This window comes from Rhipicephalus microplus, unplaced genomic scaffold (assembly GCF_043290135.1).
Source record: "Rhipicephalus microplus isolate Deutch F79 unplaced genomic scaffold, USDA_Rmic scaffold_12, whole genome shotgun sequence".
Taxonomy (NCBI): Eukaryota; Metazoa; Arthropoda; class Arachnida; order Ixodida; family Ixodidae; genus Rhipicephalus; species Rhipicephalus microplus.
Window position 1 is genome coordinate 22,321,742 of NW_027464585.1, and position 22,806 is coordinate 22,344,547.

The window sequence follows — 22,806 nt, forward strand, 5'->3', positions numbered from 1 at the left end:
AACTTTGAATTTAACGGTGAACATTATGTTCAAACCAGCGGCACCTCTATGGGCACAAAAATAGGTCCCAATTATGCGAACATCTTCATGGACATTCTAGAAAATAACTTTCTCGCCACTCGTGACCTTAAACCACTTTATTAAAAACGCTTCATTGACATTTTCTTAATTTGGCACCATGGTGAAGCGGCATTACATTCTTTCATTGCAGACTTTATCAAAGTAGAACCATCCATCTCCTTTTCCCACTCTTATTCACCAGTCACCATAAACTTCCTTGACGTCAATGTAGCTTTAAGCAATGGTAAACTAACGACAAACCTATACAGGAAGCCCACTGACCGACAAAGATATCTTCAATTTAAAAGTAGCCATGTCAAACACTGCAAAACAAGTATCCCCTATAGCCAAGCTATCCGCTTTAAAAGAATTTGTTCGGACAACAGGGATTTCACTCGCAACTGTGACCAGCTCCGTAAAGCATTAACCGAACGACAATATCCTTCACAAAAAATTGACGACGCTCTCCAACGGGCCAAATGTCTCGATCGGAAAGAGCTCATCAGTAAAGACAAGCGATTAGCGCCACCTTCCCGAACCAACCTCGTTCTAACGCATTCTGCATCTATTCCTAACGTGTCGCATATACTCAGAAAGCATTACAACATACTGACACAGAGCGATCGGCTTAAGGACATCTTTACTGAATCACCACGGGTTGTATATCGGAGATCAAGGAACTTGCGCGACGTGGTACCTTCTTCCAAGACTAGATTCATTGCTCCCATAATACGGAAAGACGGGCTAGTTGGTACTGCTGCATAATTGAAGTTTTTGCGCACACACACAAGGACACAGAAGAAGGGAACACAAGGACCAGCGCAGACTAACAACTGATTTTTATTCAGTAAGAAAACAGAATATATACGCTTACTTGCACCCCATGATCACCGCGCATGAGCAAAAACGGCATCGTACAATCTTAAAAACCAAATATCACATGTTGTTCAGCAATTCAATTTCTTTTTCACTAAGCGATATCGACGGATGGCTGACGCACATATCTTTAAGTCTAGAGATGTGCCACGCTTCTACTATTTCTCTTGTTGTCTGATTTGGGTGTACATACACCACCTCAGTTTGATCAAACAACGGCTTACATGCACTAAAAGAACAACGCGCACAGTGCAGTGCTAAATGTGTTTCCGGCCTCCCTTTCAAGTTGGTCATGTGCTCCTTCAATCTCACATTTAAGCATCGGCCAGTCTGACCGACATAAAAGTTCCCACAACTGAAGGGGGTCTTATAAACTACCTTTCTTTTGCACTCAACCACCTGATGACCTGCACGCTTGGAACAATTGCCTCCGATATCCCTCGTCCTTTCCTCGTACAGATTATTTACAGCCGGACACACGCCCCCTAGTTTGTTCTTTGCCGAGAATACAACTTTGACACCATATTTAGCTGCCACCTTCTTAAGTTTATGGGAGAAACCATGCTCGTAGGGGATTACCGAAATTTTCTTTGTATCTTGGCTTCTTTCCTCTTTCTCCCCGGATTTCATTTTCTTCATTAATCTTTCGCTTGCAGTTAGAAGAAACGAGTTAGGGTATCCTGCCTTTTCCAGCTTTACCTTCTGTTCAAGGAAAGATTCTTTTAACTTGTGCTTACATGTTTTTGTAAGAGCTGAATTGAAACACCCCATTGCTATACCGTTTTTTACTATCCTTGAATGGGAGGAAGCGTACTGCAACAGGGGCTTCTCTGTTCTAGGCGAATACTTCCAACACACATGGTTCTTTTCAAAAACAAGCTTCATATCTAGGAACTGTAAACAGTTTTCGGTGGGTTGTTCAGATGTAAAAACTAGGCCTTTGCCTCTCCGTCTGAAAGTCTCCATTACACTTGTGGTGACAGCATCCCAGTCTGTGTCTACACCCAAAATCAAATAATCATCAACATATCTGAATATTTTTAAGGACTTGCCACCCAAATCAGAATCAACCAGTCTGTCAACTTTGCTCAAAAAAATTGTACTCAGTACAGGGGCTACCTTGGATCCAATACACACTCCATTCTTTTGACGGAACAGTCTATCTTGAAATAGTACAACCGTGCTGTCCAAGTACATGCAAAGTAATTCAAGAAACGTTTCTAGTGACATTCCACTGCGATTACGGAAGGCCACTTCATCATTGTCCCGTTCAATGCACTCTTTCACAGAATCTAGCAGAGCATCCTGCGGCAAAGAGTAGTATAAATCTTGAATATCAACACTAAAACCCTTGTAGCTGCCTTCTTTAACTCCCGATAAATACGATATCACCTCCTCAGAATTCTTGACGACAAACGGGTCCTTAGGAGACAAGGACGCTAGTAATTTTTGAAGAAACCCAGATACAATGAATTGCCACGAATTGTGTTCCGATACTATTGCTCTGAACGGAACCCCTATTTTATGCGTCTTTGCCGCAAAGAACACTTCCAAAGTATGACCCTTTTCCTTTTTTACTAGCGACGACAAACTATCCAACTTATACTTCTTTATTTTTACTTCCTCGAAACATTTGTGCATAACATCCGAAGCCTTACTAGAATACATGTTATCCGGTAAAACAACAAGGTGACTTTCCTTGTCTGACTTCACTACCCTCAATTCCTTAGAATACAGATAGCGAGCAAGCTGTCCTACAATAGGACGTTGTCTTCGGTTGATCCTTACATTCGCAACTACTTCTACACATTCTCTAATGCAAGAAAAGTAAAAATAAAACCGCAGGAACTCAAGAAACGTGCTGTGGGGTTGCTGAAGAAGTATAAGTTGGATAGTTTGTCGTCGCTAGTAAAAAAGGAAAAGGGTCATACTTTGGAAGTGTTCTTTGCGGCAAAGACGCATAAAATAGGGGTTCCGTTCAGAGCAATAGTATCGGAACACAATTCGTGGCAATTCATTGTATCTGGGTTTCTTCAAAAATTACTAGCGTCCTTGTCTCCTAAGGACCCGTTTGTCGTCAAGAATTCTGAGGAGGTGATATCGTATTTATCGGGAGTTAAAGAAGGCAGCTACAAGGGTTTTAGTGTTGATATTCAAGATTTATACTACTCTTTGCCGCAGGATGCTCTGCTAGATTCTGTGAAAGAGTGCATTGAACGGGACAATGATGAAGTGGCCTTCCGTAATCGCAGTGGAATGTCACTAGAAACGTTTCTTGAATTACTTTGCATGTACTTGGACAGCACGGTTGTACTATTTCAAGATAGACTGTTCCGTCAAAAGAATGGAGTGTGTATTGGATCCAAGGTAGCCCCTGTACTGAGTACAATTTTTTTGAGCAAAGTTGACAGACTGGTTGATTCTGATTTGGGTGGCAAGTCCTTAAAAATATTCAGATATGTTGATGATTATTTGATTTTGGGTGTAGACACAGACTGGGATGCTGTCACCACAAGTGTAATGGAGACTTTCAGACGGAGAGGCAAAGGCCTAGTTTTTACATCTGAACAACCCACCGAAAACTGTTTACAGTTCCTAGATATGAAGCTTGTTTTTGAAAAGAACCATGTGTGTTGGAAGTATTCGCCTAGAACAGAGAAGCCCCTGTTGCAGTACGCTTCCTCCCATTCAAGGATAGTAAAAAACGGTATAGCAATGGGGTGTTTCAATTCAGCTCTTACAAAAACATGTAAGCACAAGTTAAAAGAATCTTTCCTTGAACAGAAGGTAAAGCTGGAAAAGGCAGGATACCCTAACTCGTTTCTTCTAACTGCAAGCGAAAGATTAATGAAGAAAATGAAATCCGGGGAGAAAGAGGAAAGAAGCCAAGATACAAAGAAAATTTCGGTAATCCCCTACGAGCATGGTTTCTCCCATAAACTTAAGAAGGTGGCAGCTAAATATGGTGTCAAAGTTGTATTCTCGGCAAAGAACAAACTAGGGGGCGTGTGTCCGGCTGTAAATAATCTGTACGAGGAAAGGACGAGGGATATCGGAGGCAATTGTTCCAAGCGTGCAGGTCATCAGGTGGTTGAGTGCAAAAGAAAGGTAGTTTATAAGACCCCCTTCAGTTGTGGGAACTTTTATGTCGGTCAGACTGGCCGATGCTTAAATGTGAGATTGAAGGAGCACATGACCAACTTGAAAGGGAGGCCGGAAACACATTTAGCACTGCACTGTGCGCGTTGTTCTTTTAGTGCATGTAAGCCGTTGTTTGATCAAACTGAGGTGGTGTATGTACACCCAAATCAGACAACAAGAGAAATAGTAGAAGCGTGGCACATCTCTAGACTTAAAGATATGTGCGTCAGCCATCCGTCGATATCGCTTAGTGAAAAAGAAATTGAATTGCTGAACAACATGTGATATTTGGTTTTTAAGATTGTACGATGCCGTTTTTGCTCATGCGCGGTGATCATGGGGTGCAAGTAAGCGTATATATTCTGTTTTCTTACTGAATAAAAATCAGTTGTTAGTCTGCGCTGGTCCTTGTGTTCCCTTCTTCTGTGTCCTTGTGTGTGTGCGCAAAAACTTCAATTATCATTGCTCCCGTTGGCTGTCACCCCTGTAAAAAAACGCGATGTAAAGTTTGTGCGCACATGACCACTGCAACTGTTGCTAAAAGCACGGCATCTAACTTTTCACTTAGGATTAAAGGGGACTTAAACTGCGATAGCAGCAACATCATTTACTTACTTGAATGCTGAATCTGCCACATGCAATACATCGGTCAAACCGAGACATCTTTTCGCATCCGTTTCAACAACCACAAATCACACGTAAACAGTTTGCCACATCTTCCATTGTCCAAGCATTGTCATCTACCATGTCATTCGTTTGACAAGATTATGGTAACACTATTAGAATCTGGCTTTAAATCGCACCATGATCGCGAAATTTGAGAATCGTTCTTGATTCACAAGTTCAACAGTCTGTTATCCGGCATTAACGAATGCGTAGGAAAAGTGTCATGCCTTTCTACGAGGCCCTGACGTCCGAAATTTTGAGAAATATATAAAGAAGCATCCCTGACGTATAATATACTTCCAAAAGGTTATCACATATTTATTTTTTTCATGCGTGATCCTCGTCGACAATGGTTAATGTTAAAAATGCCTTTTACATGCCCACAATCTTGTCTATTGTATTAGATTTTAATGGTTTGTAGTGTAGTCACGGCTGTTTAAAAGAATTTTTGTGACACTCACATGCTGATCGCACGTGTTTTGTACTGACGTGTTCATGCCTGCCCATAAAAGCGGCCACATACTCGTATTTCTGTTAATCCTGACGAAGGCCGTGCCACGGCCGAAACGTAGAGTAAACAATTATCAAATTTTCGTAAGTGTGCTCCTTTATTCTTAATTATATTTGCACCGGGCCCACATAATTTCTTTTTTGAATCATATATATATATATATATATATATATATATATATATATATATATATATATATCCATGTGCGCCTTTAACTAGAAAAGGCGTACATAAGTAATTTTCAGGACCGTAGCTCTTATCACGTTGTCCTGACCATGCGACACTTGCACGAAAAAGCGAGTGTTTCCAACGCATTGCTAAGACGCGACGGGGGTGTCACCTACCCGTCGCATTGCGTTCCACACCTTATTACCTCTGAGACGGACGCGCACACCCGTCTCAGAGCCACACGCTTCGTTTTCCAAGAAAACTGCCAGATGGCGCATGCACACGTCCGCGAAAAGCTTTCTGAATGGGTGTGTTTGTGCTGCATTCAAAACAAAACAAAATGTCAAAGCTGCAACGCACGGTCCAAATGCAGGTAATAACAAACGACGGTGAAGTAGTCATCCCTGGGGAAACTGCCTGCAGTTTTTTTAAAAAAAATCTCGGTTGGTGAACGAATAAATAATTAGGAAGATCGAGGTACCGAAGGCGCATATTAAACCCGAAAGTTTCTTGATATATACTACTGCTATATCGAGTAGTAGTCTGCACACTGCGACAGCTTCAACTTTCTTCGTTACGCGCGCGGCACCGTTCTTTATTTATTTATTTTTATTTATTCAATACTGCCAGCCACTCTTTGGCAGCCAGGGCAGGAGTGGTACAGTGCAGAGTTTGAACACAAAGTTTACACGCGACCAGTAACACGGTCCGCGGTACACAGGGAAGCAATAATGCAGTAAGCTTACAGATTGTCACGACACACAAGCGCACGCAATCAGTAACACGGCCCACGATTCGCAAAGCAGCAGTAATTCTCGTTACAAATAGCTACATGAATATACAATAAAACCGGCAATGCTAGTCTAATGCAAAACACACAAAGTACACTACACGCATTGACCAGGAAGCGTGAAAAAAAATTAATCGGATGTTGCCATGTAAAGATAAAAAATATTGCACAAACAAACAAAAAAGACAAGCAGTGTGCGTTGTGGCATGGTAGCAAGATAACACATGAAATACGTTAGTACAATAGAACAGGGGAACAAGACCAGCACTTCCAATCATACAAAATTTTGAATAGCCGTTGAAAAAGCATTTTGATTAGTTAAGTTAGTAACGTCGCGTGGCAAAGTGTTCCATTCTGCTATCGTTCTCGGGAAAAAGGATAGACGGTGAGCGTTTGTTCTCGTGAGAGGCATTAGGATTGTTTTGTTGTGCTTGTTCCGGGTGGGGCGTGACATGTTGAATTCGATATAAGTATTGAAGTCGAGCTTTGAATAACCATTGACTATGCTGTGTAATATTTTAAGTCGATGTAATTTACGGCGGGACTCTAGTGTTGGTAGGTCAGAACGCCTGCGCCGTTCTGTCACGGATACTCGCCTGCTGTATGCGTTGTGAATAAATCGCAGCGCTTTCTTTTGTACCCGTTCGAGCATCGCTGAATCCGTCTTTGTGTGTGGGTCCCAAACAACGTCTGCATATTCGAGCAAGGGGCGGACCAGCGTAGTGTACGCAACAGTCTTCGTTCTGCTTGTACAGTGCTGAAGTCGGTGTCTTAGAAGCCAAAGTCTGCGCAGTGCTGATGATGTAATATTTCGTATGTGTTTGTTCCAGGTGAGGTTTGATGTCATGGTTACACCCAAATATTTGAACTCGTTAACAACCTCTATTCAACATTGTTAACTTTAAGCATATTGAAATGGAAACCTTTTGCGCGTTATTGTCATTTGGCGGCACTTTGTTGTATTGAGGCTCATGTTCCAATCGGCACACCAATTACTAACAGCTGCTAAGTATTTGTTGAGAACTTTCTGGTCATTTACCGATTCAATAGGGAGATAAACAACGCATTCATCGGCAAAGAAACGGAAACGCACCGGACAGTCGAACTGTAAATCGTTTAAATAGATAATGAAAAGCAACGGACCTAAGACGGAGGGAGCCCTGTGGGACTCCAGAAACAACTGATGACAAGTGAGAGGCAGAGTCTCCTATCTGAACGTACTGATACCGGCTTGATAAGTAGGAGTCCAACCACTGAGTTATTTTCTCATTTTTGACCAAGTTTCGAATTTTTAACATCAGGTTGCTATAAGGTACTCGATCGAAAGCTGTTTCGAAATCCAAGAATATAGCGTCAATTTGCCCCCCCCCCCCCCTTATCTAAAACTTTCGAGATGTCGTTAGTCGTGTGTATTAGTTGTGTAACCAGGGAAAATCCACGCCGAAAACCATGTTGATTGCTCGTAAAAAACTTGTTGCTCTCAAGATACGTTACTAGGTGTTTAAATATAAAGTGCTCCAAAACTTTACCGGCTGTACACAAAAGGGATATGGGGCGGTAGTTTTTTACAGAAAGTTTATCGCCGGATTTATGCACAGGAGTAACTTTTGCAGTTTTCCAATCGTCTGGAACCACACCGCTTAGTAGACTTTCGTTAAATATAATGTAAAGGTATTTCGAGCGCCACTCCGCATACCGGTAAAGGAATGCATTTGGTATTCTGTCGGGACCTGCGGACTTTTTAGGGTCAAAGTTGAGCAAAGCCGAAAATATTCCCGGCTCGGTAATAGTTATATCGGAAATGTCAAAGCCAGGAATATTGAAATTAGTGCAGCACTCGGTTGCACGTACAAATACTGACGAGAAAAAAACAATAAAAGCCATTGCTATCGAGCAGGCATCGGACACTTCCCTGTCGTTTACTTTAATTTTGCCGACTGGGTCTTTCTTTTGGGTGATGTGAGTCTAGAACTTCTTAGGGTTGGTGACAAGAAAGCCGTGCGTCTTAACATTAAAAAAAGTGATACTTTGATTCTTTGATTTTTTTCCGTAGGTCAGCCCTTAGGGAAGGTAACACGTTAGACGTTTTGGGTGCTCGGGAGAGACGCTTAACACGACGTTTTAAGTGAATTATGTCACGCGTAATCCACGGGCTTTGGCGGTTAATCTTTCTTTGTTTTGTGGGACATATTTGTTAATACAAGTATGCACGGCCGTCTTGAAGTGCAACCATAATCCGTTTACGTCGAGATACCCGTTATTGTATTTGCTCTTAAAGGTGTCGAAATCTAGTTCGAGGAAGTCCAAAATACTTTCATTATCAGCACTGTTAAAATGTCTAAATGGCTTAATGATTGCCCGCGAAGTTGAGGGCAACATATGACTTTTAAACTGTACTATTTCGTGATCTGAAATCCCGGGCAGAACATTGACATCAAAACCGAGCCGTTGAACGGATTCAGAAAGAAATACAAGGTCAAGTAGTGACCTTGAGTTTGTCGAAACACGAGTAGGTTCATGCACAATTTGGCCTAATTTACAAGAAAAAACAACATCAAGCAGTAATTCGGAATGATCGCAGGTAGGAACGGCACACATCGAATCCCAGTCAATTCGGGGCAGATTAAAATCACCGCAGAGTTCTTGTCGATAGTTGCATCATGCAATTGTGATTACGTAGATAAGGTGACAAAACTGCCAATCGATTGTGAAGCACGCCACAGCTGAAGACTTCGGAATAATTTTGGCAATCTTGGGTCCTTAAACGATTACGCACCCGCCGAAATACTGCTGCTGTGGCCGGGACATTGCACTGTACATTCAAAAGGGAACATCACCTGGCACCACTGTCAGACTGTAAGAATAAACCTTTTATTTACGAGCGCGCATACCACAGTGAGCAGTAACGCTGATCAAATTCGACGCCATTCCGTGGAATTATGAGTTCACGATCACTTCATCGTGGTGGCACCTTTATGAACACCGACTGGATTTCGCGTGCAGCGTTTTTTATTTTCTTTTTGCCTCTCGAGACTGATTGATACCCTTCACTGAAAAATGAGCGCGTTACAGTACGTAAATTACCGCTCTCCTCGACACGAGATGCTGTGCGATCAAGCTCATATACACTGAAGGTAAACAAAGCTTGAGTAAGCGTTCCATCGAATCTGCAGTCGCTGTAGTGTTCGCCACCTCGAGTTCGTTGTCAGCAGGAAGGTCCATCGATGAACCTCAATCAGTGCCTCACCGTCAACGCAGGGCGCTGCAGTTTTCTTGGAGATGATACGTTCGACCACCGAGCTCTTCCGCTTTATCGGAGGTTTTGGATACGGCGCTTTCTTCGATAAGTAGCTTGAAGCGTTGGGCAATAACATCGGCATGACGTCCGGCGTTAGCTCTGGTCTCCTACGTGGGGCGCAAACTTCTTCGCTGTTTAGAACGTGCACGTAGTCTCCGAGAACACATGACGGCTCGAAGTGTAGCCCACATACAAAGCAGCTTTCGTTCAAGTTCTCTTCCCTTCGATGTAAAATCTGTTCCCAAACCCTCCTCCGTGCTGTGCCTTTGGGAGCAGCGAAAAGTGACGGCTGCTCACCTTTTTTTTCCAATGGTATACCCTGTTTCGCACCGAGGTGCAAAGCAGCGTCATTGCTGCCGATGACTCGGTATTGCCTCACAGTCACGTGGCCAGCAAAAACATTGCCACAAAAACTTTCGTAAGCGGGCGCAAACAAAAGCAACAGGTCACTGAACAGTACCCGAGAACATAGAGGTTCCTAAAAGTAACTAGAGGAAACTCACGCTGTGATCATTCAGTAGCCTCGGGAATGGTGGGTGGTACACACAATTGCCTAGTCTTCTTACTTGTGGGTGGCGAATTGTACTTACGGTTTCGTTTATTGCTGTTTCGGTTTTGTTTTAAAAGAAAGATCCAACCATTTTGAACTTTCTGACCCGATTTGGAAAGGTAAGTCTAAAAGAATAAGACGGTGAAGCGTAACTGCTCAACGTTTGCTAATATTTGTTTCGTAAGAAAACAGCTCCAAGCCACACGAACACACACGAAGCAAAAAGCTGGCCAAAAGTACAAATATTAGACAAATGTGTGTACTACCCATCATTCCCATGCCCGCTGAAGCGCCGTGCATTGCAGCTCCCATTGACACTAGCGCCAGAGTTCCCTCTTGTTTATATTAGGGAACTCAATGCCAGAGAAGGCAGAGCGGCGCGGAGCTGACAATCCTGCCAGCCCATGCTACGGCAGCGTCGCCTTGAGAACCGGTTTTTTCTCCACGTGCGCCGCTTCATGCGATGCATGAGCAACTCAGCCGTTGTTACTAACACAGTGGAACTGCAGAGGTCTCAAGAACCACAAGAAGCGGGCTCATTTCCGCCTCTATCTTGAGACCTTTGAGTTCCTTGTTGCCGTGGTTGCCCTTCAGGAACCCGGCTCGGACGTCAAACTCACAAATTACACTACATTTCAACACAACCCGGAGACATGTATACTTGTTCACAAGCAATATACCGCCCAGGAAGTCACACTCCCCACAACACCGCCTTTCCCATACACAATGGTGTCGGTGCTGCCTATAAGGCGATCTGACCCACCTGTTCATATTTTAAACATTTACTGTCCCCCAAAGCTTAAGAACGTCACGTTCAGCGAAACTTTCACACAAGGTATGCAGGTGGCAGGACGAGACCCCCTCTGATCGTCGGCGACTTCAATGCCCCAAGCAGGTTATGGGGTTACCCACGAGAGGACACGCGTGGAAGGAAGCTTGCGGAACTTCTTTCTACACTTGGACTCACCCTCCACACTGATCCCGCCAGCCCAACACGTGTAGGCAACTCTGTTCAACGAGATACTTGCCCGGACCTCACAATTACACGCAACATACGCCATGCCGACTGGCTGAACACACAGGACACTCTCGGTAGTGATCATTGTGTATTAAACACAACTGTGTACATGCGTCCCTTAAAACGCCCACTTACACAAGCTCGTATCCCAGACTGGACAACTTTCCGCACCACTCTACCTATTGTAGACCCTCTCCAGTCGGGATACGACACCTGGTCTAAATCACTGACGTCTACACTGAAACAACACGAACAGCTGATACAGCTCACGGAAACTCAAACGGACGTAGACAACCACCTCCTCCATCTTTGGCAGGCCCGCCGCAGCCTCACCAAACGATGGAAAAAACAGAAACATAACAGACGCCTCAAGAAACGCATCCTAGAACTCACGGAGCAAGCTGCGGAATATGCTGCTCAGCTAGCCGACACTAACTGGGTGGACAGGTGCAACACGGCTGCACGCCAGATGTCTGGTCGCAACACGTGGCACCTGTTTCGCGCTCTCATCGATCCAACACAAACACGCACGGAAACTCAACGTCACTTACATAAGGTCATGCACAACTTTACAGGAACGACAACACAGCTGGCAAACACGCTCAGGGACCGATACCTGTGCACCACCAAGGACCCCCGGACGGCCGCATACTCCTACGCAGGCAAAAAGAACACGCAGTTGGACACCCCGTTCCAGCTCCACGACCTCCAGGCGGCCTTACGCAAGATGAAGCGTGGCACTGCACCAGGGCGTGACCAGGTTACGGTCAAACTGTTGGCCAATCTTCCCGACGCAGCCTACGCCACGCTCCTCAAATACATCAATAGCATTTGGGACGGAGAAACTCCTCTCCCTCTTGAATGGAAATCAGCTCTCGTGACCTTCATCCCGAAGGCAGGAAAACCTATTGACGTGGAGAACCTTCACCCCATCTCCCTCACGTCTTGTGTCGGCAAGCTGATGGAAACGATGGTGCGCGACAGACTCTCCGAGTTTCTAGAAACACAGCACACTTTTGCGGACACCATGTTTGGATTCCGCCCTCAGAAGTCAGCCCAGGATATACTTCTACAGCTCCACCATGACATATTAGATCCTGTTGAATGCCCCCACAATGACAAGGTAGTCCTGGCCTTGGATCTTAAAGGAGCATTCGACAACGTGAAGCATGAGGTAATCCTTGACCACCTCAGTCAGACCAACTGTGGTTATAAAACATTCAATTATGTTAGACAGTTTCTTACAGACCGTCGAGCCTACATACGCATACAAGATGAGGAACATGGGCCTTACGTGATCGGCTCGAGGGGAACTCCTCAAGGCGCGGTCCTCTCTCCTCTCCTATTTAATATAGCCATGCTTCATCTTCCCCTCAAATTGGCTTCTTTACCAGGGATACATCACGCTCTTTGCGCGGATGATATCACGATCTGGGCCACGCAAGGTAACCTGGGTCACATGGAGTCATGCCTGCAAGCAGCAGCGACTGTAGTCGACGACTACGCAACCTACTGCGGACTCCAGTGTGCCCCGGCTAAGTCAGAATTTGTGCACGTACGTCCCTCCCCTCAGGACACAACTCAGCTCCATATCAGTCTTCCCTCGGGACCGATCCGTGAGGCCAAGGAGATCCGCGTCCTTGGCCTCTTCATACACCACCAACGCAAGGCCGACACCACAATAGCCAAACTTCGCACGGTGGGAGACCAGGTGGGCCGTATGGTCCGCCGGGTCTCCAACAAGCGGGGCGGATTACGAAGCAGGGATGCAATGCGGCTTGCCCATGCTTTCGTAACGAGTAGAATACTCTACTCGACTCCCTACTTGCACCTACGCAAACACGAGTATGATCAACTCGAGGTCATCCACCGTAAAGTTATCAAGCGGGCTCTCGACCTCCCTATCACCACGTGCAACCAGAGACTTCTGGCCCTAGGCGTGGTGAATACCTACCGGGAACTTCGAGAAGCCCACCTCGTTAACCAATACACGCGCCTTGCACAGACCCATTCCGGTCGCCGCCTCTTGGACCGAATACACATCAAACACGATTACTATATTGAGGAAAGGGTGAGAGTGCCAGAACCTTGGAGACGCGCCCTCCGGGTCCGACCCCTTCCCCGCAACATGTCCAAAGAAAACCACAGTGGTCGCCGCCAGGCGCGCGCGGAAGCGTTGCAGCGACACTTTGGTCAAGAGGAACACGTGTGCTACGTGGACGTTGCCGGCCCGCACCATGGGGGGTGGTATACTGCCGCAGTCATACACAACGCAAACACCGTAAACGGGCTCACTTTCAAAGCCTACAGCGCAACACACGCGGAGGAGGTTGCCATCGCTCTGGCTCTCACCTATCCCTCTTCTAAACATATCATCACCGACTCACGAGGGGCCTGTCGGAACTATCAGCTAGGGTGGGCTTCACCGCTTGCTCAGCGCATACTGGAACCTAGCTGCCGATACGTTAATCCAACTCTGCGAAATCTGGTTTGGGCACCCGGTCACCAAGGACTCAGGGGTAACGAACAGGCCGATCAGGCCGCCCGCGCACTCTCTTCCCGGGCTATCTCCCTGTCTTTGGAAGCCTACTCGCAATCAGACAATTCGGCCCTTTCATTCAAAGATATTACCAATTACTACAAGGAGGAGCACCGGCGCTATCCAGACCCTTGTAAGGGACTGCATCGCGCTGACGAGCGCCTCCTTTTAAAACTGTTTACCAATACTGTACTGTGCCCGGCGGTGCTAAAACATTTCAATTCATCCTTTGATGGCACGTGCCAGTTCTGTGGTGAGGTGGCTGACACCTTTCACATCGTCTGGGCGTGCCAGTCTAATCCATCTATCCCCCCCAACCCCAATCCCACGAGAGAGGACTGGGAGGCGGCCCTGCTCGGCTGTCAAGACCTGAAGGCCCAAGAGGCTCTGGTTCAACGTGCGCGGGCGGCGTTGCTTGCCAATGGAGCCCCGGAATAGGGGTTCCACCTAGTGCTGTGAGGGTAGGAGGCCAATAAGGCCCCAACCCAATCACCTCTCTGTAACCATTTAATGGTTATTAAATGTTTTCACCACCACCACCATGCGATGCATGGCGTGAGGGGGTGCCTGAACCATGGCCGCTCGATGCAGAGGCGCACAGTACGGCCCGCCGTGTCGAGCGGCTTTCAATGAGAGAGCGCGTCTTAGCCGTAGAGAGCAGGCTCACGTGTGACGTGACTAGATGTGTTTGTTCGCCTCCGCTGCATGCTCGAGGCACTCTAACGCAGCGCCCCTGGAATATCATTCACCAATTTTTTTGCGCAGAACATCAAATGAATGTTTTGTTCACTCACTTCACACGCAAGACTATCGCTTTTCGACAACATTTCCAGATTACCATGCAGATACGGTGCCAATTTGTTTAACGATACAGCTTTAAAGACCTCGTTTTGCAAAAATTTTTGTCTCGGTGTCGGTGGTGTCAGCAGCAGCGTTTTTCTCTCGCATTTCTCCGACTCCTTTCTTTCATGACACTTGATGTGACAAGAGCGCTGGCGTTACGATATCGCGGTGGTGCAATGATCATTGGTTTAAAAATATGCCTAGAATGTCCGCTTACAACTTTGTGATCCTCATTTATGAAGTTTCTAGATCACGTTTTTAAACTATTGTCTTACTGATTTCCCGAAGTGCCATTTCTCCTGCAATTGTTATGTAAAACAGCTGATACGACCAGAAAGCACTGACGGCACCGGCGGATTGGGAGAGCTGCAAAACTTTGACATTTTGCTAGTTTTTTGACGTACTTCTAGATAATATCCAGCACACATGAAAGAAATTTGCATTAATGGTAAGGGCCATGAGCAATTGATTGCATAGCAGCAATAAAATAATTGAGACTGCTCAGGTGCTGTTTTTATTTGACGTGCCTCCTGAAGCTTTGAACGAAAAACATACTGAGGAGCAAAAGATGACATAAATAAAGTGAAATGAAAAATGCTTGGTGAAACGCAGTTGCACAAAAGACTTTCAGAGCCGTAGGTCAAGAAAACAAGCTGCCTTTCAACCATGCGCATCAGCATCATTAGAAAGGATTCAAATTGTCTACCATGGACCGGATACCGCGGCACGCATACCAATACTCTTACTTCCGCACTTACTTTGTGTTGCGTTATGTGCGATCTTAGAAGCGTCTGTTAGGACTGAAATCTCCATTCGTACTTTCAAGAACATACGAATGACTCATGGCAATATGCTATGGCAAGAACGAAAAAATGTTTGCGCGCAAACACACTGAATTATCACCGCTTCAACTGCGGATAAGCTCACTTGTTTGGATCGCAGTGCCTCTTTGTTTGCACGGAAAAAGTTTTCGCAACTTTTTTGACTTCGATCACACCTGCGGAAAGGCTGGTGAGCGACAGGTGTGACGTAGAAAAGTTCTTCATGTGAATTAGCTTGCAGCTAGCAGCACTAGAGGCTAGAGAAGCCTTGCAGTGTTCGCAGTCAAGTCTTTTGGTTATTTTTCAATACAACATACCCTGCTAGGTAGACTAGAGGCTCCTCTCCTTCTGTGCTCAAGTCTAGAATGTCGGAAGCAGTAGTTGCAGTGGCTTCTCCACTCTGTTCTTTTCCCACATTAAAGCCTACGAGCAAAAAGCCTTCGTCGTCTGAGTAACTGCTATGGGTACTCAGCTTTAGAAATTGCGCTAATGTGGCACTGCCAAAGGCTACACTTGAATTCATAGAGGCGTGGAATGGAGTTTTTCGCACGCAAAGTTGAAAACAGGTTCTCAAGTTCATCTTGACAAAACCTACTGATTAAAACATACTGAAACTTGTATTTATTGAGTAGCATCTCTTCCACTTCGAGAGCAGATAGTGTCGACAAAGTTATGCCCATTTGAACAGTTTTCCATACCAATATTGTCTGTGCACCAACAGAAATTTTAGAAAACAGCCCCACTGTCTCATTCAGAAATTATAAGCTGTTTATATAGGCTCCTTCAACTGCGCTGCTAAAGGCGACCTTGGTAGTCCTAGATGTTAAGAAGCGAAACCAATGAAAGATCACCGTGACGAACCAAGCCGTCGAAAGAGCATTCTTCAATACGAGGCCCTTCTCTATTAAAAGGCGCAAAAGAGCGAATGTGTCGTTGTGAAATAAACTGTTGGCCGTGCTGACTTTCATTTTGTAATCTAAACAGGCCAAATTTAGGTGAGAGGCTAGTTTCAGCTCAGATTTAGCATCACGTCGGGCAAGAATTTTGAAAAATTTGAGATTAGCAACATTTGTCGTAAGCCATTTTTCTGGACTACATCATCCGGAACATAAATTAAGCTGACATCTAGTCAAGTGATTTCTTAAACTCTTGAGCGAGTGCAGCACATGAGCAAAAAACCACAGTTTCCGTTGAGACCCACAGGGGTGAACGCAACTTGTGTGTGGCTTGCTGTGTCTTCCCACGTGAATACTGAAAAGCCTCCAGAGCGCCAGGTTTCGACACTCCATGTGTGAAGTCACTGCATAAATTTTCTGCCCAAGTGACTCGCATGCCATTAGGATGTGAATGATCTCTTCCTCCATAGCTAGAGCACTGAATGAATTGCCCGTTAAATGATACACAATAAATTGCTTCCATCTGATTGACAGTCCACCCAACATGAACAATAAGCCGTGAGTATGTGGTATCTTCCTACAGAGAACCATCAGCTAGAAGTAATTCAGGAGAGCCGAGAACACACCGGGATGAATGATCGTAAACAAGCCCCGGCTGAGTCGCATTTCCTCGATCATTGATGTGGCGTGGCGTTCATGAGGTTCACCTAGGGGAAAAATTATAACCAATCTTCAGAAGAGATACAAAATGCGCTATAAACACATTTACATATATACATACATAAGTAGTGGTAGCATCATTTTTGGGAAACAGAGGAAAGAGCACAATGCCGTAGATGCTAGGACAATGGCACGAATGGAAGCACTGTTATCCTCCTTGTGTCTATTCTGTGGGGTCTATGTGTTGATTAATCAAAATTACGGACAAATAACGAGCCTAGCCGCTAACGTTGTCAAAAGTTAATATTAATCACCGAATCAAAAATATTTATGCCTTATTTGTATTCTGAAATGAAAGTAACATAGCATTATTACAAAAAGAAGCATGAGGGTGCACAAACTCAAGTCATCATTGACAAAATGATTAATGCTATTACCTATTAATAGCGCCCAATTTATTCCTGTGATATTGTTTTAAGAATCAAAAAGTCTTCTCAAGCATACCTTTCTCTTAGAGGCTCGAGCATGTCTTGAAGAAGCCCAGGCGAAAACTTCAAGCTCTCTAGATGGCGTTGGGGCGTACGCTTGGCCGGAAACGGAAAACCACTATCTCGTAGTAAACAGTACCCTTGAGACCCACTGGACAGACGGAGCTCGAATGCTTTCACCAGTGTGTTGGCCTCCCAGCACATCCCCTTTGTTTAAAGCTGCTCTAGGGACCTCGCTTGGTCTTCACTTACGAGATGTTTGTTTTTTGGCTCCAGCACTTTCTTTTCTTGTTCACTTTTACGGTATCTCCTCTTGGCAACAGCTAGCTTTCTCTTTATTCTTTATTTCTCCTTGAAGGTGCTCCAGCTATATATATATATATATATATATATATATATATATATATATATATATATATATATATATATATATTTATATAAATTAGGAACGCGCAGCAACACACCCGCATGTCGCATGTGCAAGGGCCAAGGGCCCATGAAGTCACCACTCTGCTTACACTTCTGGCTGTTGCGTGGCTGTTGCGTGGCTGTTGCGTGGCTGTTGGCGGACCTCCACGAAAATATCAGGAAACATCACCAAATATACCTTACGAAACGTAATATTCACCTCCAGGACGGGGTGGCTGCTCCCCCGAGTTTTCAACCTTGGGCTTTTCTATGGTGGGAACTGCAAAGAGGAAGACATGTACCGCTTAAACAACCAGCTCGTGATCCACTGTATCAGTGTACCGCTGCAAGTATTTAACTGGCTAGCTTGCACTGGGTAAACCATCATGAACATTACGGTCATGCTTGCGCAGAGAGAGCGAGAAAATAAGGATGAAAGAAAGGCAGGGAGGTCACCATGGCTGAGCCTGGTAGGCTACTTTGCACTGGGGAAGGGGTAAGAGAATAAAAGTTAGAGAGAGAGGAGAGAAATTTCGCTCATGCCGTCGACCAAACGGCAGTTATGTGCTTAACATCACAGACGGTGAGTCACATCCGTGTCCTATTCAAATGATCCCATTCGTTGCATTAACTTGTATGCGTGGTTCCATGCACCCAAAATCTTGCCGATGGTGAATCCATGATGGTGCCGCTTGCGTTCTCAAGGAACAGGCTTCTGAAGGCTTGTGAGAACTGGAGTGATGGTGTCAAGCAGTTGCAACACGCTTTGCGTTGTCGGTGTCTGCATATTGCTCAGCAGCACGCGCATAGCACTGACAAGGGTGCTGACCGTGTCGATAAGTTGTTCTTCATACGTCAAGTTATGAGGCACCAATAAAGTGTCCCTCACTGGCGAAGTCTGATGCCTCTCATCAGGCGCATGTATCTTTGGGAGTTCGGGCCAAGCGTCACCTGCATTGCTGGTAGCGGCATCATTTTCCTTTGAAACAGCTGTGTTCTGACTGGGTAATGAGGATGAGGCGTCAGCTTCACTGCTAGCAGAAGCACCTTTGTTCTTGGAACCGACAACTTGGCCAGAGTGGGGGAGGTGGATGTGGTTTAGGACGTGCTTCGTGAGGCGACGAGGTCTTGGTGGTGTTGGTGCAGCGCCGGCAAGGAGCCGTCGTTGCGTAATGATTGCAGCTGCTTCTCGGTGTGAGGTGTCATCCCTAGCCCTCTTCATCAGTATTGTTAGTTCCTTTCGAATAAAAGGACAGTCCTTCGAAGAAGCATCATTTGGCCCATTGCAATTTGAGCACTTTATTTTCGTGGCGTCGCACGTATCGTTGTTGTGATGCCCAGTGCATAGGGAACAGACAGTAGAGTTCGTGCATGCATCACTTACGTGACCTAACTTCATGCGCCTCCAGCACTGAAGTGGTTTCGGTATAAAAGGGCGAACTTTGTGTCGGAAGTGGCCCACTTTTATGTGTGCTAGAAGTGATTTGCCCTTAAAGGTAATTTATACGCATCGTGATGACGCGATACGACATATACTTGTAATAATGGCATCTTCCGAAGCCAGCCTAATCAACACTGGTGGGTCCGAATTTGTAATGGCTTCGGCAACGTCATATGTCACCCCAGTGCTCACTTCTTTGCCCAGTGGTGTATGATAGCGGACTTTCACGCCATTAGGTTCTGTTTCTTCACGCAATTTGTCAAGCGCAGTCACATGATTGACGTCAATCGCTAGGATGTTTTTTCCGCTATTCACTTCTACTTCCTTTACTTCATTCGGCACCAATGCCTCTAGCTGTACAGACACGGCGTGCCGGTTAAGGCGTCTCCAGTTGTCACTAGCGAGAACTGTCATGAAAAGAAGGATGGTTGACACCTCGGTATTCCGCGAAGATCGCAGGGTGAGCTCACTCGATTTGGGTGACGTGCTCAGAAATTGTCTGTTTTGCTTGTGGTTTCTCACAAGCTCGAAGTTGTCATCCCCTGATTCATCACTGCTGACGTTGTAGGGTTCGATGCCATCATTGTCAGTGCCACTTTTGAAGCTTTAGTGCTTCCTTGAAGCAACACCCGTGGTCATTCCGGGTTTCGGTAGTCTTCCGTAGGGCTCTACATTCATAGCCCACCAGCCGGAGAACACGCTTGACAGGCGAAATTAAAATTATTCACCAAAAACCATGGAACTCAAACAATACGCATGCTGCCATACAAGCACTTCATCGTCGTCCATGCTTGCGCAGAAGTCCAAGGCCTCTAACGAGCACGTTCAGGAGACATGAAGGAAAGCGTTGAACGCGTAATGCTGCCCGCATTGAAATGTGCGGCTGTCAAGATACCTGCGTGCAAAAATATTATATCAAACAGTACGCTACATTCATCCAACGCTACATTCATCACCAGAGGTGCATTGCTCGGCACTAGTATCATTAATGTAGGTATTTTCTTCGATTCACACTGAAATGCAAAATACAAAAGGTCCTGAAATCTGATGCACCGATCACTGCGCATGCGTGTGGTGTGCTGAAGTTCTCCTCACATTCAGTGACACACGGCTCACCACACTCTAAGGCAAAAGGTGTTAAAACGGAGTGTGGTTTGTTCTTTAGGGAACTAGTGGGGCTGCCACAACCATTAATTTCTTTAAGAACTGGCGGCACTGGGTCTAACCATTTGTCCCCACAAACGAGCTCAAGGGACAAATGTTTAGTCCTAACATTTACACCTCAATGAGTCACCGTTAGTCCCCCAATTCACCTATATGGACTAACATTTAGTCCTCACATTTGCACCTTATAGGGCAACTGGGGGTTTTCACGAGAGATCGACACGGGTCCAAAAATTGATATTTTAGATTTCATTGAGTATTTTATAATTCGTGCACCCCTCATCAGATAGCCCGAAAGTCAACTTCGTTTTATAGTTAACGGCATAACTTACAAGAAAAAAAAATCAAACTTCACCAACACGGAGGCACCAATTTCGTAACCTTTAATTTTCGAAAATTGCAGATGCTATAAATAGACAAATATTTTTGTTTCAAAGAACATATTTTTTACCTGAAATGTTTGTCTAATGAATAATGAATTCATACGGTTTCAAGTTTGTAGATTTTAAGAAAATAGCCTAAAAAATGTATAAGTTTGCGACAGTGTAAAATAAGTTACTTATTCCCCATTTCTTTTCTCCGAAAAAACGCAAGCAGCGTTTTCAAACTTGACACGTTTTAAGGATTTAGTGTGTTCATTAGGCACATAAATTATTGTGCCGTAGGGCAAATGTAAATTTTAATATATTGCCTCAAAGTTCTCATAATGGCAAAAGTGTACTCCACTGAAATTTTAATAATAAAAAACCCCATCTTCGATTTTTCTTAAAATCTCGTAAAAACACAACCGAAGGCCATCATACAGCAATATAGAAAAACATGTTGCAGTATTTTGATTTAGTGACAATATTCTCGGTACAAATCAGAGCTTTTCGAAAATGCGCTGATAAGTTGAGAAATCTAGAAAACAGAACGGAAAAGCAGCAATAAGCTTCAAACGCGAGTAAACGTGGCTGAATTTAATGAAGAAAGGCTGTTTTTGCAGATAGTAAAAACTATTTTGAACACGATATTCTACAGTATCTGAATTCGCTCTTATACGTAGAGCACAGAGACTTCTAATATGTGGTGCCTTTCTATTACTGACACACAGGTGAAGCTGCTGTGACGGCCATGTGTTTACAACATGTTGGGTAAGAGAATTGAATGTTGAATGAGTTCATAAACGATTCATAACAAAATTTTATCATTTGGGGCATGAAGACTGCCGCATTACACTGAACAACACGCTTTAGGGCAAGTTGTCATCCGTCGTCTGCTCTACAGATGAATGGCTGTATGCCGCATCTCGGAGGCAATGCTTTAGATCATATGGTTCAAAGTAGGGACAAAGATTACGCCTCCCGTAATTTTATTGACAAAAGACAGACGGCAAATTGTGGGTCTGCATGGACCCTAGACGCATCAAAAAACATCAAGAGGGAACACTACCAAATGCCGAGCCGAGAGGATATTGAAGCACACTTGGCAGGCGCGAAGTTCTTTTGGCGGCTCAACGCAAATACGGGATTTCATCAAATAGCATTAGACGAACAATCGTCGAAGATATGCACAATCGCGACGCCTTTCGACCGGTATCGCTTTCATCGTCTACCATTCAGTAGAGAGTCGGCGAGCGAAGTGTTTCAAAAAGCCCTTAACGAGGTTTTTGATGGTCTTGCCAGTGTACGCATGTACGTAGACGATGTGTTAATTTGAGGAGGGACCAAGGCTGAGCACGATGAGAGGCTGCGCAGAGCATTAGAAACAGCTGAAAAGCAGGCCTTGCCTTCAATGCATCCAAATGTTGCTTCGGCCAACAAGAAGTGCTCTTTTTGGATGACATCATTAGCGACAAGGGTATTAGGCCAATTCCTGACCTTGTTAACGGTCTTTTGAAAATACCAAGACATCAGGACAAATTGGCTGTTCAAAGGCTACTGGGAGTAGTTAACTACTTCAGCAAGTAGATACCAGCTCTCTCACAGCGCACGTCTACTTTACGTTCTCTCATGAAACATGGTGCCATCTTTGATTGGACACCAAACAACGAAAGCGAATGGCAGGCCATATGCCGGGATTTAAGTAATGCCCCAGTGCTTGATAAATTTGATCCAAATCGGGAGACAAAGGTAACTGCAGATGCCTCGCAAAGTGGGGTTGGCGTGGCACTTCTGCAACGTCATGTAGACTGCTGGCAGCCGGTTGCCTATGCGTCGAGAGATTTATCATAAACGGAACAAAGATATTCACAGATTGAAAAAGAGGCTCTGGCTACAGTTTTTGGTTGTGAAAAACTCATTTTGTTTATGGCCGCCCCATCACCCTCGAGAGTGATCACAGTCCGCCGATAGACATATTAAAGAAAGGCATAAGCGATATGCCACCCTAAGTGCAACGATTTTTCTTGAGATTGATGAAATATGATTACACGCTGACGTACAATCCTGGTAAACAGATGGCCCTTGCTGATATGCTGTCCCGATCAC

General features: G+C 44.9%; 1 protein-coding gene across 1 annotated transcript in view; it reads right to left on the reverse strand.

Annotated features, from left to right (window-relative positions):
* Window positions 1-15,697: 15,697 nt before the first annotated feature.
* The window catches only part of LOC119166690 (uncharacterized), a 74,721-nt gene continuing 67,612 nt past the window's right edge, over window positions 15,698-22,806 (reverse strand). Inside the window, exons 3-4 of the mRNA XM_075882403.1 lie at window positions 17,954-18,013; window positions 15,698-16,884 (exon numbers count right to left, since the gene is read on the reverse strand). Of these exons, the coding sequence (XP_075738518.1) occupies window positions 18,002-18,013 (12 nt within the window). The 3' untranslated portion in view covers window positions 15,698-16,884; window positions 17,954-18,001. The remainder of the gene's footprint in view (window positions 16,885-17,953; window positions 18,014-22,806) is intronic.